Source organism: Festucalex cinctus, chromosome 8 (assembly GCF_051991245.1).
Source record: "Festucalex cinctus isolate MCC-2025b chromosome 8, RoL_Fcin_1.0, whole genome shotgun sequence".
Classification (NCBI taxonomy): Eukaryota; Metazoa; Chordata; class Actinopteri; order Syngnathiformes; family Syngnathidae; genus Festucalex; species Festucalex cinctus.
The window spans coordinates 20305937-20331364 of record NC_135418.1 but is presented as its reverse complement, the minus strand read 5'-3'; the positions used below and the strand labels follow the sequence as shown (position 1 = coordinate 20331364).

General features: G+C 37.7%; 4 protein-coding genes, 1 long non-coding RNA gene and 1 pseudogene across 7 annotated transcripts; 1 reads left to right on the top strand and 5 right to left on the bottom strand.

Annotated features, from left to right (window-relative positions):
• Positions 1–1938: 1938 nt before the first annotated feature.
• LOC144024097 (aminoacylase-1A-like) lies at positions 1939–9137 on the bottom strand. Its single transcript, XM_077530175.1, has 15 exons — positions 9000–9137; positions 8704–8844; positions 8032–8096; positions 7590–7694; positions 7390–7484; positions 7206–7282; positions 5900–5989; positions 5579–5635; positions 5407–5480; positions 5280–5329; positions 4189–4333; positions 4042–4110; positions 3887–3966; positions 2527–2587; positions 1939–2411 (listed from the first exon to the last, which is right to left on the bottom strand). Exons 2-15 carry the CDS (start codon positions 8831–8833, stop codon positions 2247–2249), a joined length of 1263 nt encoding a protein of 420 aa, XP_077386301.1. The 5' UTR covers positions 8834–8844; positions 9000–9137; the 3' UTR covers positions 1939–2246.
• On the top strand, positions 8819–11574 carry LOC144024099 (uncharacterized). The gene is made up of 3 exons (XR_013284670.1): positions 8819–9027; positions 10387–10629; positions 11316–11574. It is a non-coding gene; the product is annotated as an uncharacterized LOC144024099 (long non-coding RNA).
• On the bottom strand, positions 10261–10352 carry LOC144024590 (small nucleolar RNA U3; annotated as a pseudogene).
• On the bottom strand, positions 10774–13543 carry abhd14a (abhydrolase domain containing 14A). 2 transcript variants are annotated; one of them, XM_077530177.1, is made up of 5 exons: positions 13157–13543; positions 12289–12569; positions 12086–12201; positions 11645–11880; positions 10774–11489 (listed from the first exon to the last, which is right to left on the bottom strand). In XM_077530177.1, exons 2-5 carry the CDS (start codon positions 12549–12551, stop codon positions 11307–11309), a joined length of 798 nt encoding a protein of 265 aa, XP_077386303.1. In that variant the 5' UTR covers positions 12552–12569; positions 13157–13543; the 3' UTR covers positions 10774–11306. The 2 variants fall into 2 exon arrangements, with proteins under 2 accessions (XP_077386303.1, XP_077386302.1); XM_077530176.1 differs by lacking the exon at positions 13157–13543 and adding an exon at positions 13049–13126.
• Positions 13544–14251: 708 nt separating this feature from the next.
• hyal2b (hyaluronidase 2b) lies at positions 14252–20908 on the bottom strand. 2 transcript variants are annotated; one of them, XM_077530461.1, is made up of 3 exons: positions 20776–20908; positions 18664–19613; positions 14252–16206 (listed from the first exon to the last, which is right to left on the bottom strand). In XM_077530461.1, exons 2-3 carry the CDS (start codon positions 19582–19584, stop codon positions 15730–15732), a joined length of 1398 nt encoding a protein of 465 aa, XP_077386587.1. In that variant the 5' UTR covers positions 19585–19613; positions 20776–20908; the 3' UTR covers positions 14252–15729. The 2 variants fall into 2 exon arrangements, with proteins under 2 accessions (XP_077386587.1, XP_077386586.1); XM_077530460.1 differs by lacking the exon at positions 20776–20908 and adding an exon at positions 20144–20571.
• An 855-nt stretch (positions 20909–21763) lies between these two features.
• Positions 21764–25384, bottom strand: tusc2b (tumor suppressor 2, mitochondrial calcium regulator b). The gene is made up of 4 exons (XM_077529480.1): positions 25233–25384; positions 24291–24519; positions 22965–23085; positions 21764–22542 (listed from the first exon to the last, which is right to left on the bottom strand). Exons 2-4 carry the CDS (start codon positions 24437–24439, stop codon positions 22477–22479), a joined length of 336 nt encoding a protein of 111 aa, XP_077385606.1. The 5' UTR covers positions 24440–24519; positions 25233–25384; the 3' UTR covers positions 21764–22476.
• Positions 25385–25428: the final 44 nt, after the last annotated feature.

Below are 25428 nucleotides of genomic sequence, written 5' to 3'. Positions count from 1 at the left end.
CCCTAATGAAAATTAAATTGCACTAAAAAACTAGCCACCAGAGGGTGCTACAATTGCACAAATGGAAATCAACCTGACTTTTTTTCCACAGATGTGTTGCATTTAAATATCATGAACATGATGACGACAATATTGTGGCAGTTTTAATATCACGCTTAGCGTAAACCATACCTGGTATCCGTACTCGCTCATCCCTATTAAAAAAAAATAAAAAAAATAAAAAAATAAAATAAAAAAAAAAAATAAAAAAAATAGAATTACTGATTTAAGACTATCATTATTTTTAGCATGTTTGCATTTTCAAAAGTGGGTATATGAAACTGGTAGCCTTTTGCAGTACACAGTGCCCAAGAAGTAGCTCAATTACTAAAAGGTTGGTGACCCCTGTCCTGCACCAATGTGTGTTAAAATAAAGGTGACTTATCACCATAAAGCGAATAACTGCAGCTATCTTTTTGTTCGCTTGAGGAAAGCAGATGTAGGTTCAGCTTTAAGTCACATCCCTGGCGGCTCCCCCATGTGCTAATACAGCTGTCATGTCCTGGGGAGAGCCAAGACTAATTACTGACTGCGGAGCCTCCCTGCCAGTTTCCCTTGGAGAGGCAACCGCCGTTAATTGGACGAGATCTCCAAAGGGAGCTGAACTGTGAATGCGAACACGTACGTCATGTAAACAGCCTTGCAAATAAAATACAGTCGGTGCAGATTCCGCACTCGGTCACTGCACCTCAATTTTCACTCTATTGAGTCTCGAACCGCTGCACAACATTGCATCCTTATTAACGTTAACGAAAACTAAATCTGCTGAATAACTTTCAAGCCCTGCACACTGACAATCAAAGCACCACTGCCACCTACTGTAGTGGATGTGCAATTGCACTTTACTAGAGAGAGAGAGAGAGAGAGAGAGAGAAAAAAATGCTCCCTTCACTAACAGGGCCCTGAATTGAACTGTATTCCTTTATGTTAAAAACCGAGGACTTTAAATACTACATGAAGAAACTGTATATAATTAAAATGTGTAATTTCATCAATTATTTTCTATTATTCATAAATATAATTAATTTTAATTTCTTATCTAATTATGTAACTAAACAATTATTGAATAAAATAAAGATTTAGATAAAGATTTAAATAACTTTATTTATTGTATTCATTAAATCATTTGCTCCCAAAAATGTATAAAAACGTTCTATTTTAAATGTTGCCATGGTCCCAAACACGCATTTATACATTTATTTTTTTATGCTAGAGCATGGAGAAGGCTTTGACGCAGCCTCTGACTTGAAGAGGTCGCTTCAAACAATGGTTATTGCAAAAAAATGGCCAGCAGGTGGCAGCAGAGTATACGAGATCAACCAGGACCAAACCAGTGCTCAGTGTTTTAAACAGGTTTGTGAATAATGATGAAGCTTAGCTAATTGCTGCGGAATGGAATCAGAAACAAATTTTTATTTTATGTTTTTGATAAAAGAAATCTAATCTTTTTTTGGTAGGTTCCATGTTTTTACAGTAATAGAACACAATATTCTGTGGGCCTTGCAAAATAAGTCAAAATCCAGTAAAGCAGAGCGAAGGGGGTTGCTTCAGTGAATATGGCTGAGTTAAACATATTTACGATTGTAAACAAATTTACAATGAATAAGATGATTAATAAAATTAAAACATTTCATTTATTAACTAATTTTGAGGGGGAAACGGTTAAATCAATGCAACAAATATAATAATCTCGCTGACAGAGGATTGCACAAATAAATTGCAGGCACACATGAAGACATTTTAAATGGTAACGTAGCGTACTTGACATTTGCTAAATATCACCGATTTCTTGCCTGTCCTTGAAGCAGATGGCTGGCTGGAGGTTAAACGTCGATGCTGCAGGCCGTCAGGAAACTCACTCCAAGTTCATGCCCGTGTAAAAAATAAATCACTTGCCCATTGTGATCAAATATATTTATTAAATAAAATTCTAGTGGTAAAAAGTTAAGTCAAAAAATGTTTTTCAATGATCTGTAGTTATCTTTAGATCAACATTAAATGAGTTTAACTAGTCCGACAACCGAATCTCATGACAGATGCGTCTAAACACACGCACATAACAGTTTCAATGTCTTTTTTTTTTTTTTTTTTTTAAGTTAAACTTACAACCTGAGAATTAATAAAACAATCAACGTTGCCAAGGCTTAATGTGTGGTCTTGTCTACATACGTGATTATTATTCTTTGGTAATTATGAAATAGGAGCACTTAGACCTCATTTGGAGAAGCGGGTACGTTGGCCAGAGCTGGGATGAGCTTCTTGTACACGTCGATGCCTTTCAGGAAGACGCGTTCGTTCAAAAATTCATTGTGGTCGTGAAGCAGGATGGGTGTGTGGTTCATCGGCGAGAAGCCAATGGCGGGAATCCCCACCTAAAGGACAGATATACAAGGGGTCGACAAAAAAGTCACATACTAAAAATAATAACAGAGAGAACAGTCAAAGATGGAGGGTTAAAAAAAACAAACAAACAAAAAACAAACTCACAGCTCTGATGAAACGGCTGTCGGTGGCAGCAGGAAATATCTCCTTCTCCAAAGTCACATCCCTGCAGCAGCACATTTTCATCACGCGATATCATGTGTCAAACTTTACACAATTAACACATTTTGGATACGTTAGGAAGGTGCCTAGCATACTTTTTGGCACCAACCAAAGTGGTGTGGCTATTTAATGTCCTTTAGGGATGAATAAAGAATCTACCTAATCCATCTAAGAGGAGATGTAACCTCTCTTTCCTACAAGGATATTTGTAGTTTGGTTTGAATCACTTTCTGAGGATAAGCTTATGGCAAACAAGGTATTTTAATGGGCAGGGATTCTTGGTTTGAATTGGAGCTACTGGCATGTGAACATTTATTTTTCCAGCTTTGTTTTGACAAAATTATCAGGTATTATATCAATATCATCATCATCATCATCATTATTATTATTATTATTATTATCATCATCATTCTGATTATTATTATAATACTTCTTTTTAATAACATTTACTGACACACGTTATAAAAAAAATATTTAAAAAAACTTCCACATTAAAAAATAAATAAATAGAATGTAGTTGACGTCATTTAACGTTTATGGCGGCATACATTCTGATTTTACTCATCATTATTAAACATTTTTGACGGTCAAAGAGTTAAATGTCAAATTATAAAAAAATGGAGAAAAACCAGCTCTTTGGATTCTACAACCGAAAGGGCCCTAGAAAATGTTGTTGGCTACTTTAATTATACATTTGTTTTAAGGGGGGAATGTAATAATTCCAAAGTTTTCAATTTTCAGTATTTCTAAAAATCACCAGTTTAATTTTTGAAACGCTCTTCCCATTTGTAACCTCACTTAAAACATTCCCTGTACAGTGAAGGAAGCAATTTTGACAGCTACAGTTTTTATGTATTTAATTATTTCCAAAAACGAGAATAAATGGAACATTTTGTGTTCAACTTTAGAGGCTCCACTGTTCTTTATGTCCTGTATGGCCGATAACACTTAAAAGTTTCATATACACAGATAACATGTAATGTAAAATTGTCTTTTTAAAATGGATATTAAAATGAAAAAAGAGGAGCATTACATATAAGTCAAGTTTAAACCTCAACATTGTCACCTAATCCAGACAAATGAAGCTAAATATACGAATTTCCAGGAGGTTTCCAAGATTAATGATTCTACAAAAGGTCTCAAGCAAAGACGAACCTTCAAGTAATTAAAATTCCTTAGGTGGACCTTTAAAAGTGCTGATCTTGCCTGACATTGAGTCATTTCAAAGCGTTCAAATAGTGTGTCATGGTGGTACATGTGTGAGAGTCAGGTGTGGATGTGTTGGGGTGAACATGCAACTCACATTTCTTTGCAGGCTTGACTGAAAGCACTCCACCAGGGATCACTCTCTTCTGTGGACGTAATGTTCTGATTCATGTGTTTCTGCACAAAACAATGGCAGCCCGTTGAGCTTTCAAGCAGCAGAAGGAATGAATCCGAGCGGGGGAGCGCACTAACCTGAGCAAAGTCATACGTGACATCGTCGCCTGCTTCTTTACACCAGCCCTGGATCACCTTCTCAAAATCCTGACGTGATAAAAGCAACATGAGTGATTCCAAGTGGAAGAATCACACATCTCCACCAGCATGCGAAAAAACACTCACCTGTAGATTTACTGTGGGTGGGATCCTCAGGTCAAAGCTGACGTCCATTTCAGCTGGAATGACATTATAGGCCACACCCCCTTTCACCATGGTCATATTCACCGTGGTGACGTCGCCGAGCGTGAAACACTGGCTGGTGTTTAGCCTGGAATTGACATACATGATAAGTATGGAGGTCCAAAAATTGAGAAATAAAAAATTAATGAATTAATAAATGAATAAATAAATAATAGGACCGCCCCTCATTTGAATAACACATTTCATGACAAGAGTTCATGCTGACAGCGTCTGCAGCATGAAATAAATAGAACAGAGCCTATTATTTATTGATTATCTATTTCTATATTTATTTCTACATTTATTTTTATTTTTTTAATTTTGTTTTTTATTTTTTTATTTATTTATCGCCCCTAATTTGAATAACATTTCATGACGGATTTTATGCTGACAGTGTCTGCAGCATGAAATAAATACAGCAAATTATATATTGAAATCCATTCATATATTTATTTTTGTATTTATTTCCACATTTATTTTTATATTTTTAGTTTTTTCAATGTCGTTTTTTTATGTTTGTATTTATTTTTAGATTTATCGCCCCCTCATTTGAATAATATTTCATGACGGAATTTATGCTGACAGCGTCTGCAGCATGAAATAAATACAGCAAAGCCTTTTTATTTAGTGGTTATATATTGAAATCTATTTATATATTTTTTTCATTTATTTCCACATTTATTTTTATTTTTTTAATGTTGTTTTTATGTTTGTATTTATTTATTTACTCCTTTATATCAATATATTTCGTTGTATTTATTCCCATTTATATTTATTTTTTGTATTTAATTTTTGAATTATATTTTATATCCATTTTTATTTTCTCATTTATTTATTTATTTATTTATTTATTATTTTGGCATTTTTTTGGTCCTCCATAATGAGGATGACTTAAAAAAAAAATAAAAAAAAATTCAATTTTATTTTAGGCCATTATCTGCTATGTGTATGTTTGCCACCAGGGGGCAATACAATACACAAGAAGCGTGAGCAAGTAAGTACAACCACCAAATTGAAAATTCTTCCACTCTCACCTGTGTTTCTCTTTCTCTCTGAAACCCAGGAAAGAGTTGATGATGTGTCGCTGTAAAAGAGAGTCAAAAGGACCACCGTTTTGCACATCTATTTCGACAAACGCCGACACAAAATTCAGAACCTCACCAGCTTCTCAGCCGCCGTGTTCTCCACAAACCTCGAGCCGTGCCCGGGACTGCCTGGACAGTGGATGGTAATCCCTGCAAAGAGGACGACGAACACACTGTTTTGATTTAACATCAACTTGAACACCTTAAAATGATCAATTTTTAATAATAAGGTTGCATTTTGTACTCACACCAGGGATTCCTTTCGCCATAAAACACAGTGAAGGCATTACCAGGGTTGGCTAAACCTACAGAGCAGATATGGTGTTTGTTTGTGCCATAACTGACAGCACAAAGTATTCAAAGGTGTGAAACCATCTCACAATTATGATAGTAGCATCTCACTAGGATCAAATACATTTGCAACTAGGATAGATACAAATATGATTACAGATCAAAGGTCATATACCGACAAGATGAAATCCGGCACCACTGTGACCGATTTATTTCTAATAAGTAACTGAACACGATCATAGCTTGTGGTTGTTTTACTAGATGTGTTATCCATTTACCTTCATCCAGTGCAAAGCCAATGTTTAATTTGTGGAACTCGGGATGCCTCACAAATGTTTCCATGCCTTTCTCACCTCCTACTTCTTCATCTGCAAATCAAAACACATTTCATTTGAAGACAGAATTCATATTCGCTGGTTATTATTAGAGTCCCGTCACTTTATTACAGTGCTGTCAAAGTTAAAGTGTTAACTTATTAATTCGCATTGACCATGTATTAATGCATATTAATCACACTATTAACTCATTCACTCCCAGGACATTTTTCGCTGTTTTACTGGATTTTGACTGATTTTGCAAGGCCCATAGAATATTGTGTCCTATTGCTATAACAAAATGGAACCTACCAAAAGAAAGATTAGATTCTCTTCTTTCACCAAGAAAACAAGTATATTTCTGTTTCCATTTTGCATCAATTAGCATTAGAATATGGCAAAAGAGCTTTTGATCTCTTATACTCTACTGCCATCTGCTGGCCATTTTTGCAATAACTACCATTGCTTCAAGCATTCTCTTCAGTTCAGAGGCTGCATCAAAGCCAAAACGTATAAATACATATTTGGGAGCATTGTAAACTTTAAAATAGAACTTATTTATATGTTTTTGGGAATAAATGAGTTAATTTCGACCGCATATGATCCTTTAGCTTACAGCGGATGGTTACGTTAAAGTAAACACAGGTTCTGTTTGAGTAATAAACATTACTACATGCATTGCAGTAAAGCATTTAATAAATGTTTGCATATGACATTCAGAATATTTGCTCATGTCAAACTATTGGGCTAATCTTTTTCCATTTTAAATTATGTAAGTAATTAGCTGGTTATAAAAAGAGGAGGATGAGCGTTTGCAGTGGATAAAAAAAATAAAAAATAAAGATGTCAAAACAATAAATGTTGAAAAAATTCATTTAAATTTTGTGGGCAAAAAATGTTGATTAAAAAAAGCCTTTTTAATTAAGCAATTAATTGTAATTAATTAGAATCCTAAGATGTGATTAATTTGATTAAAAAATAATCATTTGACAGCTCTACATTATTATTATTATTATTAAAATATATTAATCACCTTTTGGGTGCCTCAACATGCCTGTTTTTCTTGGTAGAAATATATGTACAGCATATTGTATAAATAGTTGCATTTATCCGGGTTTCGGTTTCAGTTGGAGCTATATGTAGGACAATCCTCTTGCACAAGAAGGACCAAAGCATCAATCAAGCAGATGCAATTATGCCCATGATGTTTCTCAGAGATCGACTAGGAGGTTTAAACTAAATCAGTCAAGTGGGGAATAGAATCACTTACCAGGAATAAACGTTAAATGCACAGTGCGCAAAAATTTCTGCCCCTCGGCCTTCAGCCGTCTCACAGCCTGTATGTACCTGCACACAAAAGACAAATGTGAAGGGGGAAGTCTGCAGGATGAATTGTTCTCATAGTTTACAAGAGTAGAAGAGTACACGATTTGACTAGGCCTTTTTCTACTCACTGTATGGCCACACATTTCATGTCCTGCGAGCCTCGGCCATAAATGTTGCCTTCTGCATCTTTGAAAGCGCTGAAAGCGTCGTATTTCCAATGCTCCTGGCGAGGAGGTGACAGATCTGTATTTGGATATGTCTAAAAAAAAAACTGAGCAGCAACCATACTAAATAAACACTCTTACATTCCCAGCGAGGCGTGTTGTACCTGGAAGACTGGAACAACATCGGTATGGGAATTCAAAACAACAGATTTCAAATTGGGGTTCATCCCTTGCCAGGTCAAAATGGACACGACTTTGCCTGGACAAACCTGCAAAGAGAAACAAACTGTATCCTTGAAGGAATTTCTGAAATGCATTTGAAGAAATTACAAGGGATAACAATCAGGTGGAATTTACTTCATACATTGTTAGATTTTATAAACTTTAGATAGCAATATGACATCTAATTATGGCAGTTAGTTCTGCAACCAAAAAGCTTGGAAGGTACGCAAATTGAGTGGATGCAAATGTATGTAAAATATCATGCTTGATTAGTTTACACTACAATAGGTTTCTATTTTGTGGTGGCAACTGGCAAATCAACATAGCAAAAAAAGTTTTCTAATTGTGGCAAGGAAAGTAGCATGTGTGATCCTACAAACACACCTCTATCTTCTTGATGGGCAGTCCAAGTTCCCCTGCGATTCTGTCCAGAAACCTCAGCGCACCATCTATAAATGAGTCATTAGAAAGAAGAACAAGGATTTATTTCAAGACAGTTTGCTAATTAAAAAATAAAATAAAAATAATTCTCCACAGTTTATCAGTGAAAAATTCCGACATCTTCTGCCCCAAAAGCCCTGGCCCATTGGAAAGTAGAAACTGGTGTCAAAGAAGTAAAGTGGACCAAAATGACTGAGAAACTAAAGTGTTTGAGCGGTATATCGGTGAGGAGCAAAGTTTTGCATAAAAGAATGTTCAAGTGCTTTGGAATCATAGTGGTGCTTTATTTATGTTTTAAACTTAATTATGGGCATATCGATGTAAACCTTGTAAATATTTTTTTTAAGCATTGACCAAAGGGAAAGATGTAATATTTACAAAAATGGCGAAGGTTTAAGTACTGTGAGTCCCCTGTGAAAAGTGCTATAGTCTATATTGTATTTTTTTTAACTACTGTATCACAGGTTTAAACATACTGTAAAAAGGTTTCTCATTCTAATTAAGTATTGTTAATGCTGATCTGGCTCTCTCTGAATGGCGCAATATTCTGGCCAGTGTGTTTGTCTGTTGTCTGACATTCGCCACATGTCTAAGTCTAACAAGTTAAAAACTCACCATAGTCTGGCTCTGGATGGACCGTCCTGAGGCGGAGGTACTCTCTGAACAGACTGACCGAAGTATCTTCTCCCTCGGGAGACATTTGTCCACCTGCTACACCCGAGCCGTTGTCTTTGTCAGGTAGCATGGTGACGTCCTCTGGTAACACACACGACAGACGTACAATGTGGAAGGGACCAGCCGGTTCAAGCTAGCCGTGTAGGTGACAGGCCGAATATAACGACGTGCGACTTCTTATGGTGACATCTTCAAAGATTTATTCTACTGTTATTTGAGTGAACACAAGTACTCACCTGTCTGGCTGGCTGTCAATTAATCGCGGTAAGGCTTTTCAGGGGAAAAAAAAACAAGTTGAGACTAGCACTGATTTAGATTTGGCTCACGTCATTTCATCAGTACGGTAAAGGCAGCCGGAAGATACATTTCAAAATAAAACCTGTTAGTGATTCAAATCTTGTCAGAAGTTAATTGTAATTTCTGGTTCTAATACATAAAATCTGACATTCTGTCTGAAATCTAAGATATGTCATTGTGGTTCCGATGTGGAACAGGGTTGTTGCTACACAGATAGCACATAGCTCCTTGATAGAGCAGTGATGTTCAAACTGTGGTAAAATAGTATGCAAAAGAATCACGGAGTTAAATACAAATAGAATTTAGAGTTCAAATATGCACTACAATTAAACATTAAAATGAATCTTGTGCACACGTTTAATTTAAACTATTTTTCAATTACTATATTTTATATTTTGAACAATTTAGCTGCATTTTAACTTAAGTACATTTCAATAGATACTTTTTTTTTTTTAACTTATGTGCAACACATTTTAATTGAATAGGTATTTAAATATTTTTTTTAACCTAAAGCAGTGTTATTATTCAAACAATGTACAATGTTAGTGTCACCCTACTTTATTATTATTATTATTATTAGTGTTATTATATTTATTTATTTATTGTTATTAAATGAACCCTACGTAATGACTATTACGTTACTAGTCATTGGTACAAGGAGATGGAAGTAGCCATTTTTTAGATGGTTTTGTTAAAAACAAAACAAAAAAAACACTGATATAGAGCATTGGTTATTTGCACACCCATATTTTTTACCCCCATAAAAAAAGAAAAGTCAATTGTCCGCTTTTCTACCTTGAGTACCTTCCCCTCCAAAGGTTTATGTACACCCCTGTAAATTAGTTTGCAAATATATTGTGCTTTTACTTTGAAATCATCCCCAAATTCCAGCAGCTATTTTACCGTAATGCCCGGTTTTAATGTACGACAATATAACTTTCACGTGAAGGTTTAAAACGAGTTATTGACATGTTACCCTCTGTATCAGTGAAACTTTGAAATCGCTTATTTTTTTCCCAACGTTCATGGAGAATAAAAATATATCAAATCTCTGCAAGTGTCGTAAAAACAGTGGAAAACAGTATGTATTTGACTGGGTCAAATTCATACACCCAGTCCTCCAAGTCACCTTGCTTTGTAAACGATTCATTAACCGGCTCAAATTGAACCCGTTTCTAATCTTGGGGTTACCTTGTAGCTACACAGCGGGGTATGTTTCCATTAACCAAACACTTTTGAAACACATTTCTCAAGTTAAAAACTATAGAAATGATCCCTGAAAGTATTTCCATTAACCCACATCCTGCCCTTCTTTGATGGTTACAGTTTCCTGTACAATGTCTGCTGACACCAGCAGACTGACAACCGGGGGAATTCGAAAGTGCTGTTTGAACGGAAAATTCCCCTCAATTATTCATCCAATGTTTTACAACTACACCATCTCCAGGCCGTCCAAAGTAACCGACACGATCGACGCCATTATCCATGTAAATGTCAATGTTGCTTCGAGTGGAAGAAAGGGAAACAAATGGAGGAAGTCAGTGATTGCAGACGAAGCACTTTGCATGGGTAAGTTGAACAGAAATGTTGTAATTCCTTCGTCGTTATTCTATGTAAGACAAATGCTCAGTAATATGCATGTTAAAAAAAAAAAAAAAAGTATCTAAAAGAGCACTTATTTACCTGAAAATAACTGGACAAACTTGCTGCAAACACTGTATATTAAATGTTACTTTATTATTATATACATAAATATGTTTTTAAACATGAATTTCCTCACATTTTTTCATTGCAAAGAGCATCTGTTTTGCTTTGTTTGTCATCTTTTGCACTCAGCTGGAATAGTTTAAATAAATACAGAGCAGCTGGATTGACTGAAATGAATACTACTAACTTTACACTAACTTTTCCTGGAGCACATGCACCTGCTACTGCTACATTTTGCACAATTTACAGCAATCAACTCGCATGTCACCTACAAAAATGGCAACACTGATGCAAACTCAATACTTTGTTTTTGTTTTTTTGCATGCAAAGAGAACTATCACACATCTGTATAAGAGGGTCTTATTGCACATATTGTTTCATGATGATGAAGAAATTATTGTCACAAATTTCATCTTATTGTGTCATGACTATAACTTTTTGTCCTCTTATTTTGCCAAAACAAGCTCACTAAACTCATACCTGTCAAACTCAAGTCCCTGCTAATTTTGTTTTCTCTTTCATCTTTGCCGCAACACATCTCACTTCAGCTTGCCCAGAAATTCGATCAGCCCTTGGTGAAAGGCTCCGGGTTTGTCCATGTAGCACGCGTGGCGAGCTCCGTCCAACTTGAGCACAACATGATGAGGAAGCTGGGCCAGGTTCTTGTGGGACTGGGCGCCCAGATTAGTGTCGAGGGCCCCAAACACAATGAGGGTGGGTGTCTGAAGAGTACATTACAGTCAAAATACGACTAGCTGCATAAAGATTAATCATAAACCTTTGAATACAAAATGTATTAATGTAGTGTACCTACCTGACAATGTCAATAAATTATCTTTGTTATGACATATTAGATTATTGTGCCATCTTTCCTCACCTGGATATTCTGATACTGCTGTGGCGTGTAGCTACGAGTACCGACAGGCGCTATGGGAACGAAGCCTCTCAGCTGTGCGTTGTTCTTCATGAGGAATGGGATGGAATAATGTCCGCTCATGGAAGGACTCACGAGCACCGCCGCCCTCACACCTAACGACTCCATGAACCTGGAGAGCAGGTCCACTCGAGACTGATCCGTCTTCAGGGCCTCAGAGTCGGGTGATTTACCATAACCTAAAAGTATTGAGAGATTACAGACATATAACTCTACTTTATAAGCAAAATAGGACCTGGTCAGTCTCATTGGGCATACAAAATTATTATTTTTTTAAACCACCAGAGGGCACACTGCACATTGCTGAGCGTCATCACATTTTAATTGAGCATCCTACAGCACAACTGACCTTCTCTAAACTTGGATGATGTTTTAGTGCTGTACCTGGCAGGTCCATGGCTAAGGCCTGATATCCATTCGTCGCAAGTAGGGCCATGGTACCAAGCTCTTCCCATGTTTTTGATGTGAAAGCCTGGCCATGCAGAAGCACCACTTGTAACCTGCAATAAGATATCATTACATATCTCATGTGAGAGCTAAAGTGACACTGATAGACATTACTCAGCTGTGCTATAGTATGAGCTCACCTGGGTAGTATCTGTCGTCCAGCTCCGTCAATGGGTAAAGCTTCCCGGAAAAACAGCGGCGGGTCACCGGGCAGCTGTCCTGTGCGAACTGACACATTGATGTTGGGAAGCGGAGGTGGTGATGTCACCAAGAGTCCAAGTCTTTTTGCGTTGAGAGATGGCTCCATGCTGCCATGACGCATGGAGGGCAGCAGTAGATATAACAGTAAGGTGGCCATCAACACCATGCCCAGGACTACCATACGATTACGCAGGAAATTCATTTTTGCAAGATGAACGACCTGGAAAAAGTGCGTTCAAATGGATTTTATTCATACATCTTATGTGTTAAAATGTGAACAACAAAGCAATTATGTGAATAGTTAAGTAATTAAAATTTGTTGCCTGTGACATATTTGGGATAATGTTAACATGTACTTGAAATTATTTCTGACCACAGTGCACGCTTGCAATATGAGAATGATGCACTGCACATTATGGTTTACACCACAAACTTGACATCTAATAGGTAGAATTAGGTATAACCTGGAATATCTGATGAGGTTTAACATTGCTGGATTACAACTTCCTCCTTTAAAAACAACCCCAATAATTCTGTTTTTATACTGTTCCTAAATGTGGTTGTAGTTTACAGTAGTGTAAAACCACTTCATAAGTATGATCTAAAAAAATTGCTTGAGAGGCAAAACAACAAGGCAAGTCCCAAGTATGATGCAATATTTCTACAGCACTGTACCACAACCATAACACTGTTAAATACCTCAGCCCATCCCATCCTCAGGTGAAAGAATGCTAACGATATTAGCTACGCATGCTATGCGTCTCAATGGAATGATTAATTAGTGGGGTTGATCTAAGTAAAACATACCGGAACGAAGGGAAGACACTGCAGGACACTCACAGACGAAAAGACGACTCTGTTATTTTTATCGTCATGTCTTCCGATTCAAACTGGTCGGGTTAAACGTAAGCTGTTTTTAAGAAGCTTGACGTTGGTTAGCTTAGTATTCTTCTATGCAAGACCATCAAAGGAAAACTAGTGCCTCTAGCAGACACTCGATGTGTACTCCGTAACGTTAGAAACTAGGTAGTGCACAGTAGTTTACTTTGCAAATGAACGACGCAAGAATCTGTAATAACTGGTGTCATCGACGAAGGTTCATAAACATAAATTAGCTCTATATTACGTGTCATGTTAAAACACTGCCCTTTAAACATTTGTTGCTCGACGGACCACATTACGCGTTGCACATAACAAACGGCAAAACGGCAACGTCATTTCCTGTATTAAATAGCTTATTCTAATGCTAGATGTACTGTAGTTGAATTAACAGACATGGACTGTAATAATAAACATATACGACATCTTCTCCAAAAGAGGAACAAAATATCTACACTGATATATAAACTGCAAAAGAGCTTGGCTTTTAGCTTATAAATATTGTATTAAAATAGTCAACTCAATAGTCATTCTTGATGCAAATTTTTTATTCACAAACAAAAATGTTCCAAATTTTCTCCCAGATTTGTCACTATCCTACTTGAATTAAAATCCGTATCCCAAGAAGCTTTAGTTGTAAATAACCAGAGATGGTTGACCTGTTTAAGTGTTAAATTTTATTTTACAATATTATATATATATATATATATATATATATATATATATATATATATATATATATATATATATATATATATATGAAATAAAGAAAATTTGGTTTTGTTTTGAGAAGACAAAGTAATTGTACAAGTTCAACATACTTTCAAATGCATTTAATGTAAAAAAAAACAAAAAAAAACAACTGTACCTAATAAAATGAGAACATTAAATAGTCAGATACTTAATTACAAACATGTATTCAAACTTTTTTTTTTCCTGGTTTGGTTTCACACTATATCAATAAATGTGAGCAATACTAATCTTGCACCCCCCCCCCCCCCCCCCAAAAAAAAATAAAAAAATAAAAAATTACCTGTAAATACCAAATGAAAACCTACAATGCACTGTTCGTCCCTGGACAAACTTTACGCAGCAGCCTCTTGTTCAACAGAAAACGTGTTAAAGTGCAGAATTCCATAAAGTTTGCACCATTGTAAACATTTTCTTTTGCATAATAGCATTTGTGATATTCCTTTTACTGCCTTTCACTACATTTAGGTGGCAAAATACTCTTTTGCCCACTGGCATCAAGAATAAATACAGGACCTCTCTCGTATATAAACTATCCAGCTAGCGCCAGCTAGCACTGACTAAACAAATATACTGTACGTTGTATGATGATGTTGCTTCAGTAGTCGCTGTCGTCACAGCTGCATTATCATGAACTCAGACAGGAAAATAACATGCAAGCACTTACATTGAAATTCAGCACGAATTAAACATATATTGCAATTGGAAAATAATAAAACGGGGTTGTCATTAAAAAAAATAAAATAAAAATGTTATGAGTCTTTTGTTCATAGCAGGACTACAACAATGATTATTCTCAATTCGACATGAAAGTATATATTCAGCATTAAAAGGCTTCATAACCTTTACTCTTCTTGTCCTCCTCATAACTCATACAATTTTCCTATGACAAACTGAAAGGCATTTGTACTGTTACAAGACACTAAACCAATACAAGGCTGAGATGAAGACTGCATTAAAAACGTCAATAGCGTCTGTAAACAGGAGAAACTCTTGACTGCAATGTCACACTTTTCAAAAGAGCTCAGGTCCAGCCACATTGTTTTGGACCATGAATAAAGAACATACAGCCAGGTCTTGGTCAAGCTAATTTTTTTTTTTAAACAATGGAAGAATTATAAACAAGAAAATATTTCAAGAAACATCAGAAATGTTTGTTGGCTGGAGCGGGAAAACAAGTTGGAGATGAAAAGATGGGAAAATGAGGGACACAGTGTAGGGAGTTCATATTTCCATACACGACAAATGTGAAATGTTGAAATTATTATTATTCTAAAACGGGAGATGACTGCATCTGTATGATTTGTAATCATTCAGCACCTTCTGGCATATTGAAATGGTCAGATCTAGAACACCAAAAGTGATTAAGATTGAAATGTAGCATTAAAGGTAAAAAAAAACAAAAAACAAAAATAATAATAATACTTATGTTTCCACTTATGATTCCAGTATTAAGAAAAGGTAGAACAAGTGTCTCAAAAACATTCTGTGGTCGAGACAGAGTATCTCACCATGTGGAGGTCAAGGACAGCATGGAGCATGAGAGAAACTCTTGTTAGAAGGATGCTGGGAGGGTGAATGAAAAATAAGACCATATTTGGAAAAATCTGGCTACTGTACAAAAACAAGTGATCCACTGGCAGCAGTATTATTATTGATCAGGAATTTGGAGCCATTTCACGTCAAACAGCCCAAATATTTTTTTTTTGTTATTGGCACGAGCATTGAATACTTTAGGTTGCTTCATTTCCTCACTGCAACAGAGTGAGGAGTCCAAGCGGGACCAAAAAGTAAAGCGACAATGTTGCCAGAACAGAGGAGGCTTTATTCTGCCCCGCGGCTCGGAGCGCACAGGCCTCCCCGTGGTAGCCGGTGTAGCACTGGCACTGGAAGTGTTGACGGAAAAGAGTCAGCTCGGCCTCGCCGGGCTTGCCGCTCGCCTTGAGGCGGCCGTCCTGTCGCACGATGCTGTGCGTGGACGGGCTGAGGTGCAAGTACACGTCGGCGTCCGGCTGACTGCGCAGGCAGCGGCCGTGCAGGTTGCATCGAGCGAGGCTGCACTGCTCCGCCGCCGTGGACACGTTGAGAAGGTAGCGCCCCAGCACCCCGTTGAGGAATTCTTTAAGGTCCGAGCAGCTGCTTTCGCTCGAGTAGGACGAGTCGCCCCAGAAGATGACTCCCGCCGCTCCGAGGGCAACGCTCTCGCCGATGGTGGACACCAGATCGGTCTGGAAAAGGCAACCACGCGAAGGTCATACATTGGCCACTATGAACTTCATCGCTGGGCTAGCAGAATGTTAATAATAGTACACAGTGGAACCTATAACTCTAAACTTTTTCTTCTTCCCAGGGCCACATACAGAAAAATAGAAAGATGCAAGGGCAATTTTTAATTATTTTATTTTATTTCTACTTTAACGTATTTATTAAATACGGTAATATCAATGAAGCAATTGTACATTGTTGTTGATATAATGTAGTTATTTTTGGAAAAACTGCTAACCGTCATTCTGCAAATAGTTGAGGAACTGAATCCCAACTCAGCATTTTTAACCACAACAACAATCTGTAGTAAACAGACCACACTTAAGAACCATGAACTCATTCAAACCCAAAATCGTATAAATACGTTTTTTTAAATACTTTGTACTGCATTCCCAAAAGCATATTTATACGTTTTTTTATTTTCATTTTGTTTCTTTATGCTAGATCATACATACAGAAGGCTTTGGTACAGCTTCTGACATGAAGAGGCCGCTTAAAGCAATGGTAGTTATTACAAAAAACGGCCAGCAGGTGGCAGCAGAGTACAAAAGATCAGCCATGTTAGAAAAGTTTAAAGGAATTCTAGGCTCAATGAGCCATTTTCAGCAGTGAAAAGTTAATATTTTGTCCAGAATGAATTTGATAACTTCATTATTTTTCATGTACAATTAAACTCATTCACTGCCAGTCATTATAGAAAATTTTTACATTTCCAATACTCACGTGATATTCCATTCAATAATTATATATAAACCGAATCTACCAAATAACAGAATAGACTCCCTACTTTTTGTCCCGTCCCGTTCTTTTATAATTGACAGCAGAAAAATGTAGGTTTACCAAAATACAGCCATTTCTCCCATGGACTCTGAAACTGTGTTTATTTCCTATAAAATGGGGCAATGATGTCATCTACCGGTGGTTGGGCATCAGTAAAGTTGTTTCCAAGTTTGATATTTACAGTGGAGCATGCTCAGATTCGCCCCCATTTAGCACCGCTCTAAAAAATACAATTGACAAGTATACTTGTCAAAGGCAGTGAATGAGTTAATACCATTGAAATTTTTTTGTTCCACTTGTCGACTCAAGATGACCTCAGCGTGCTGAGGAAGTAGGTAACGACCGACCAATCATGGCTCACCTGTTCTCTGGGTTTGGTCTGAGCCATGATTGGTCGTTACTTACTTCCTCAGCACAGCTGAGGTCATCTTCAGTCGACAGCAAGTGGAAAAATTTGTTTTTAAAGGTATTAATTTACATGAAAAATAATTGAGTTATCACAATTATAGACAAAATATGAACTTTTTAAGTGAAGTATCCCTTTTAATTCGTCCTTTTGTTTAAATAGCATTGAGACCAGGTCAAAAAATATTTTTAGTATATGCCAAAAAATGTATGGCGGGCCACAAGTAGTCATAGTTTGGACACTACTGCTCTGTCATCAAAGGTTGTACAGTAAACCAAGTTAAATTACATTTCCTGAAATAAATCCATCCATCCAGTATTCTATGGGGCTTGTTCTCATGTGTGAGTGGCGTCATGTGTACGCCTATCTTGCATTTGAATATAAAATCCCTTATTTGACAGCAGACAAGCGTACTTGCTAACTTGCATATAGACACGATGGACAATTTATAATTCAATTAATCTAACACGCAAGTTTATGGAACATGGGCCAACAAGCAAATTCCACACAGGAAGGTTGGAGCTGAGATTCAAACCCAAACCTTAGATATGTGAAGCAGATGTGCTGGCTTAGAAAAAAATATCACTAGTAGGCTTTCTCTGACTTTTTGTGATGTCACAGTCACCACAAAATGTACCAATGATGGCACTTGGGAAACATGGTGATAACCACAGAACAGGAAATGGAAGTTACTGCAATGGAAGAAAGCGTACATACAAGTAGCTAAAGTGACGGGTCAAAATCAATAATAAAAGATACACTTTATGACCACCACTCTCCTTTTCTTACAAGTTAAAGATGAGTACACAATTATATGATTAATGGCCATACCAATATGTACTGTAATTTGTGTTTTACAATAATACTTCACCACATTTAGAATGTTATAGTTTACATTTGCACCTTTTTTAAATTTTAAAATAAAAAAAAATTAATCCAAAAGGAATGTGCATAATCATAGTGGTTCAAAGAATTGTATTATTATTATTATAAATACATATTATTTATTCTTAATATTTTGAATGCATTTTATTGTTTTGTACCAAATAATAATCGTTTGAATAATCGTGATTTCAATTATTGCCAAAATAATCATGATTATTTTTCCCCATAATCGAACAGCCCTAAGACTTATTAACTGATTCACACTCGTATGGGTTAAAATGTTTTATGATGGTGCACACCTGACTGACATGTGAGCCTAAGCCCTGTGATGTAACATAATCCAACTGACCTCAGTGAGGAGAGTCATTTGATTGATATACGTAGGTCGAGTGTAGACGAAAACCGGGCGGGCCAAACCGTCGCCAACAGACGCCAAGCGCATGGCCTCCTTCACCCTGTTCCGCACGAAGAGGCGCCCGTAACGTGTGGAGCTCAACGCGGAACCCATGTATATGGAGGGGAAGAGCGCCGTGCACTCCATCCACAGCCAGTTGAGCTGGTCGTTACGGGCCATCTCCAGCTGGGGGCAGCGACCCGTGTAGTTCTTCAGGCCGTTCCTGTAGTCATGGTTGTAGCAATCCGGAAACAAGTAAAAGCCCCACAGTTGATTGGGCCTCAAATTCTTTGCAAGTTTCAGCGTTTCCAGCATGAATTTGCGAGCGGAGAGCTCAAACTCCTGCTGGGCCACTTTTGTAGCTTGCTCCTGGCTCCATGTTGGGTTCTTCTCCAGTACCATCTCCCGGGATTTACTTCGATAGATGTCTTTAGAATCCCAGTTCCTGATCCACAGCGGGCGCCACTCTTCCCAGTCGATAACAGCCAAACCTTTGGCCTTCGGCTCGCGGATGTATTTCTGCACACCTTCTGGCATCTTTTCATAATGTTCAACCAGGCTGGCAAGCTGCGGAAGGCCCCCGTTAACTGCAGTGCCATCGTGCTCGTAATACGGGTACAGGCCGAGGCGCTCTTTGTAGAATATGGTCAGGTTTTGTCGGACGAAGCCCTCATTGGGCGAGGCCACGATATCAAACTGGTCCAAGGGTAAAGTGATGCCATGCCTCGGGGCACAGTCCTGCGTGGGGGCATTCCAAACCAGGAGAACCGGTGTCTGGGAATATAAAGGCCATCTTGTTTGCTTTGCACGTGTCGCACACACGCAGGTCCATGTTGTTGTCACGGTCAGGATCAAGTGCAGCCAGATAGCCTCCATGGCCAACGCTCACCTTTCCTCCTGTGACTCTGCCAAAAAGAACACATCATGCAACAATACTTTAGTATTAGTTTGAGCTAATTAGTGAGTACGGCGGACACATTATCGAAGTTTACCTATTCATTTTTTTTTTTTATATTTGTTTTCAACTATTGATAATGGCAGTTTGAAACCCTTTTTCAGAGATTGACTATTTTACATACTTAAGAAGCTTTTCAATCAATTTCATATAAAATCAAATTTAAATTATATATCGCAATTTCAAGGAAGTACTGTCCCAAATATTAATCATCGACATTCCGCACATTTGCATTTTAGTGTGTAACTTCTTGAGATAACTTGAAATCCTTTAAAAAAAAAAATAATAATAATAATAATAATAATCGCTGTCAAAGTCCATACCTCTATTGCATACAAATTTACTTTTGACAACGTCGTTAGTTTTAAAAGAACTGACCACCGGGTTTAGCTCCAAGCGGAATCTTTGAAATGTGCTGAGTTAGCTGTACGTATGTGTTCTCTTTTCCCCGTCAAATCTGTGCAACTTCCTTCTACTCACCGATTGATAATTGGCTTTTCCACGGGCCTGCCATGAGAAATACAACCCTCATAATTCTTCAGGGCATGCTGCTCATTAAAAGAAAATCACACTTTGGACTCGGAGACCGCAGCAGGAGACATGACGGGAACGACGTTGTTCATTAACAGACCAGATATACGATCTCACTGTAGGGGGGTGTCCCAAGTACACACAAATTAACAATGCGACCATTTCCGCACTATTTCGGATTATAAAATTTGTTTCTGTTAGTTACTACAAAGTTTTCCACTAACGCATATGTTCCTACTCATTTCATCAATATTGCTCAATTATTGATACCGCGAATATAAAAGTCCACCCCCACATATAAAGCCAGTCGTTTGTTCCTCAATCGCTGCTGTCCACGGACTCGGCGGAAACAACTTCCGGTGACGGAAGAAAAACAGCAGCTGTAGAATGGTTCCCACTATTCGCCTAGTTTACTAGCGAATTATATTTTGTTTAAATTTAATTCCTCACAAATTAAACATTACATAGTATAATATGTACGTATATTACACAGCACATAAAATAATACATGCTTTACACTTATTACACGTATGTGAAGGAAGCGATTTTGCGATAATATAATATAGCAAAGTATATCTTACCTCTCAAAAATCAGGATAATTGGAATACAGCAGTTGTATAGTTCTTTGTGGGTTTCCTTCTATGGTCGTCTCCGCTGAATAGATGAAATGAATTGTAATCCACCTTTGGCTCTTACTTAAATATCCAGCAGACTCCACCTCTGACTTCCCTGTAATATGCCGTTATAAAGCCTCACCAGTTGGGCGTCGGCTGCACTGGAATTATGACTATTATTTAGTTCATGCTTAATAAGTTATCTTGTCCGATTGTACACGTGACAATTTTTCATGTCTCGACACGTTGTAGAGGACAACTGCCAATATCAATAGCCTGTATATTGTCATGAGGTATTTGGGCCAAGGGAGACTTTGTGGTCATTGTATTGTGGACATTAAAACTTTTCAGAACTTATACGTGGCTCCACATATGCAGACCATGCTCACAAGACAAGACCAAAAAAAATCAATTAAGAACATTTTTGAAAAAGCAATAAAATAGGATTTGAATTCAGTACAGCCCTGATTCATCTCTCTATCCTTTAAAGATAACAATATTGAGGAGCTTTGCATAAAACATTTTCCCATGGAAACATTAATGACCTTCACAGATCTCTTCCTCTCCTTCAGCACGCACTCAACCCTGCGTGCTTTGCAATTTCCTTTGCGTGTGGGTCAGGTATTAGTCATCAGTGGAGGTCAATAAAGTAAGATTTAGGTACAATTACATTTTATGTTGTTGAGGTTGGATTATTGTCAAATAGCTCAGTTAAGACAGTTGACAAACTAAGACAAAAACAAAGGCATTAACACAATTTGGAAATACTACTAGAGCAGAATTAAAGATCATCTTTGATATTGTGAAATTAAATAAAATGATTAAATTCAGTTATTCCTCAAAATGCTAAATTGGAATTGAAAATGTTATTGTGATCTATTTGAATTGGATGTCCTGCAAACTACGTAAAACGATCTTACTTAATGTAAAAAAAGAAAGACCAAAACACAGGGATGCATTTCATAGTGTATTTAAAAAAAAATGTTATAATAAATTAAATGTGAAATACCGTATGCAGAGAAGCAGCAACGCACATACTCAGCTCTCACGGCGGCCGTCTCTACTAATGTTCTAACTCCTGTTTGACATCTAGCCAAAATCATTGAAGCAATTCCGTTTAATTGGAGGGCTACTGATTGTCAACTCCCTTCCTAATTACAAGCAATCATCCGATCCTTTCCCCATGCATAGCAAAGTCAAAAAGAAAAAAAAAAGAATATACAATGCTTACGTGTGCAACTACCTTCCTTCTGTAGATAATACGACGTGTGGAGAGGAGTTGGTAATAATCCCCTTGAAGAGTTCAGTGAATCATACCTGAAAATAATCTGCAGCAATCAATTCAGGAGTCGAACACGTCCCATGTCTGCAACAACCACACTTACATGCACACACACACCACGTAAACTGAGTATGTTTTCCCAACTTGGCGCCATCCTGCATCTCTCCCATAGGTGATCTATAAAGCGTCGCTAACAACAGATCACATGCAGAGGCTCAGCTCACGTGACATCATCTTGACCACAGATGCACTTCAAATATATCGAGATGTGTGGTGCGTGTTAGCGGAACGTTTCTGGTCTCCGGGTTGCAAGGGGGGAGGGGGGGAACCGCGGGACGGAGCTGACACGGCGTGTTTGTCTCGAGACGCTTCTTGGAGGACATCGTCAGACTTCACAAAGGACGACGGGGAAATCTACGTGGATGCACGGGAGGTCCAGCTTGATGATTCCCTGCAAGAGACAAAGAGTGCGTGTGTAATCTTTGCATGGAGCAAACGACTCGGCTGTAACCAGCAGTGTTTTCATTGATTCAATCTCAACTTCTGATTGTATATACACAGGAGATTTTATGGTATTAGGGTCTTCATTATCTTTGGCAGACACCATCAATATTCGTCACTTCCACCGTTATGTTTAACAAGTTCAGAAGTTGAACAGGCTTGCCATTTACAATCTTTGTCTTGAGCCATTTTTTAAATATATTGGGGACGTTTGATTTTTTGGATTTTAACTCTTTTACCACCAAAAACGTTTAATATAATTAATAAATACATTTCTGTGGATGGACTTTGATCAATTAAGTGATATATTTTTCCCATAATCGCTCTAGAAAATTGTCAAATGCCCGTCGTTAATTTCAGCGCACTCCTCACCTGAGGTGTCAAGTTTTTGTAAATCCTCCTCAGTTTGGCTTTTTTACGGCCATTTTTTGTCACAATAGTCTCTTCGTAAAACTCGTGGGCCAGGTCGCCATCTTCATCCAGGAACAAAGAACTGGGGGGGGGGACAAGAGTAAATCTTTTGTGAGGTTCCGAGAATTGATAAATTGAGCAGATTTAAAAGGGCTTCGGATGTGTTTATCATTCATGTGGGTGCAGGTGGACGAAAACCAGCTTCCAGTTCGACCCCTGGATGGCCTGAGTGAGGAGGATGATCCTCCTGAGCCCAAGATCAGGGCTGCGGGGGGCCCAAAGCTTTTCTAACTATTATTAAAAAATGCATAACCATGTAAAGTGCGAGTAGGGCCGACAGACTCTGAGAAGTTTGACTTTTAAGATGGTATTAGCGAGCTATTTCCTTCACTTCAACTCCAATTTATTAACGTGGGGAACTGTAAATTAGAACGAAAAGTGTGGCTGAGATGACCAAAAACTAACTTGACCTTTATTCTGTGTTGACTCAGCATTAAAGGCAGGGTTTTTCCATTTCTTCTTTAATTCACTTCAACTCAATCCGATAGATTAATTATGGCACACCAATTCTTCTTAAATGTCAAGGACATGATCAAAACTCCATAAATGTAAAATTAAAGCAACACGTGTTCTAATCACTTAAGTGGTACACAAACATTTATTATTTATTATTATTTTCTGTATATTTGTATGTAATATACTTTTTCATTTTCAAGTTATTTCACTATCCACAGTGGATTTATTTATTTCATTAACAGAGAGGTATCAACCTACAAGTTTGTCCATGTATTTTGTTTTGTACAAGTGGCTGTGCAATAGAGGCAGTTTTGGTTTCCTACTTTACTGTCGTTTTTACCTTCTGGAAGATATTTTGGAATTTTTAACAGTACGGCAAACAGAAGCGAGCAATACCTTCTGTTTTCTAGTATGTATTTTTTCCTTTCCTATATAAAAAGACCAGTACCTTGATGAACATCCAAAGGTTTGCAAATAACGAGATAAGGACACTGGTTTCTAAAAGAAGGGCTGCTAAGTGTTAACATTTGTACTGTGCAAAGTGCCATGGCTTCCGCTAAACTAACCCCAATTTACCAATTGCAAACATCACCAGCTGACTTCGACAAAGTATGTGTGAGAATGTTTTCTGGACTAACATAAATACAATATATTGATTGCAGTAGTTTGTTGAAGCTGTCAAAATAGTCCCATCCTGGCTCCTGAATGCATTTTTGATGATGAAAACATACCGTATAGCTAGAGAAATGCTGCTGCAGAGGAGCCACTTACCTTCGCCTTGTAAACACAAAAGGTGTTGCGCCTGGGAAACTTCGAGCTCTCGCCAATGACTGCTCATTTCCATCTTTGGCTTGGTCGTCACCACTTCCTGAGCCAGAGAAAGGCCAAAATCCTTTGGATTTGGAGCCACTGCCACCCATCTTCAGCTGCAGCACATAATTTACTTGGGCGTTGCTCTTATCAGTTGAATATGACACCACTGGATGTGATACCTGGGGAACTAACAGACCCAAGAGTTTTGTTTTGTTTTTCCATTTTGATACAATAGATGATGATGTGCATTAAAATTGAGCTGTATACACATCTGATTCGGAGTTGCCATTTTATAAATCAAAGGTGGTAAATCGAAGTGGAAACGATCTGAAACACCAGGTAATTCACACTGGCAAACAAGAGAACAGTAAGCACGATATTGATAATATCTTAAACAAAGTCCAGATTGATGTCAAGTATTGTTTGCTTAGTCATCAATCTGAAATTCTCTAAGGTTATCTTATGTACAAAGCAAGACACTATTGTAGTTAAAATAGACTTCCATCGGCCGCAGACAGCCCTAAAACAATAAATAAATAAACCTCTTGTATTTGTATGAAGAAGAGCCTCAAATAAATCAACCATGTGGGTGTAACGCGGAGAGCGAAAACATATTACCAGAGTTCCCAGCAGGAAAGGTGAAGCTAAGCAGGTTAGCTCGGCTTGACTAAAATTACTGACAGTGTCAGTAACGTGTCCAAATGTTACCAAAGCTATAAAACATAACATTCACACGACACATTTTCTACTCTCTAACACGACTACACAACAGCAATATTGTATCGTATGACATTAACACAGGTCAGATTGCTCTTAAGTGGTTTACAGAGAATGACGCTGTCATAATCTACGATTGAGAACAGATGACAGGTGTGGGATTCAGTTTTGTCGATAACGTACCGAGCGTGGCTTTTGATCGTTTTTGAAAAATAGATGTTTTTCTTGACGAACTCGACTTAGCGGTTCTCAAATTGGGTGTACTTCACTAGACCTAGCATGAGCGGTAGCTAGCGAGAAAAGCAGTGGAAGTGTTTCTTCACTTTTTGACCGCTGGTGAAGGCGCCTCATCGAAATGTACCGCCCCCTGTAGGACAGG

What these genes read in the sequence shown, in the direction of transcription:
- hyal2b (XM_077530461.1), bottom strand. Translation starts at nt 19,584, where the DNA reads ATGGAGGCTATCTGGCTGCACTTGATCCTGACCGTGACAACAACATGG. An exon ending in AAATGACTCTCCTCACTGAG is followed by an intron (nt 16,207 to 18,663) that starts GTCAGTTGGATT and finishes TGCCTTTTCCAG; the next exon opens with ACCGATCTGGTGTCCACCAT.
- tusc2b (XM_077529480.1), bottom strand. Translation starts at nt 24,439, where the DNA reads ATGGGTGGCAGTGGCTCCAAATCCAAAGGATTTTGGCCTTTCTCTGGC. An exon ending in TTTGTGTTTACAAGGCGAAG is followed by an intron (nt 23,086 to 24,290) that starts GTAAGTGGCTCC and finishes CCCCCCCCCCAG; the next exon opens with TTCTTTGTTCCTGGATGAAG. An exon ending in ACAAAAACTTGACACCTCAG is followed by an intron (nt 22,543 to 22,964) that starts GTGAGGAGTGCG and finishes TGTCTCTTGCAG; the next exon opens with GGAATCATCAAGCTGGACCT.
- LOC144024097 (XM_077530175.1), bottom strand. Translation starts at nt 8,833, where the DNA reads ATGCTACCTGACAAAGACAACGGCTCGGGTGTAGCAGGTGGACAAATG. An exon ending in TGCCCATCAAGAAGATAGAG is followed by an intron (nt 7,695 to 8,031) that starts GTGTGTTTGTAG and finishes TTCTCTTTGCAG; the next exon opens with GTTTGTCCAGGCAAAGTCGT. An exon ending in AGAGAGAAAGAGAAACACAG is followed by an intron (nt 4,334 to 5,279) that starts GTGAGAGTGGAA and finishes TGTCAATTCCAG; the next exon opens with GCTAAACACCAGCCAGTGTT.
- abhd14a (XM_077530176.1), bottom strand. An exon ending in GGACGACAGATACTACCCAG is followed by an intron (nt 12,202 to 12,288) that starts GTGAGCTCATAC and finishes ATCTTATTGCAG; the next exon opens with GTTACAAGTGGTGCTTCTGC. An exon ending in AGCAGTATCAGAATATCCAG is followed by an intron (nt 11,490 to 11,644) that starts GTGAGGAAAGAT and finishes TGTACTCTTCAG; the next exon opens with ACACCCACCCTCATTGTGTT.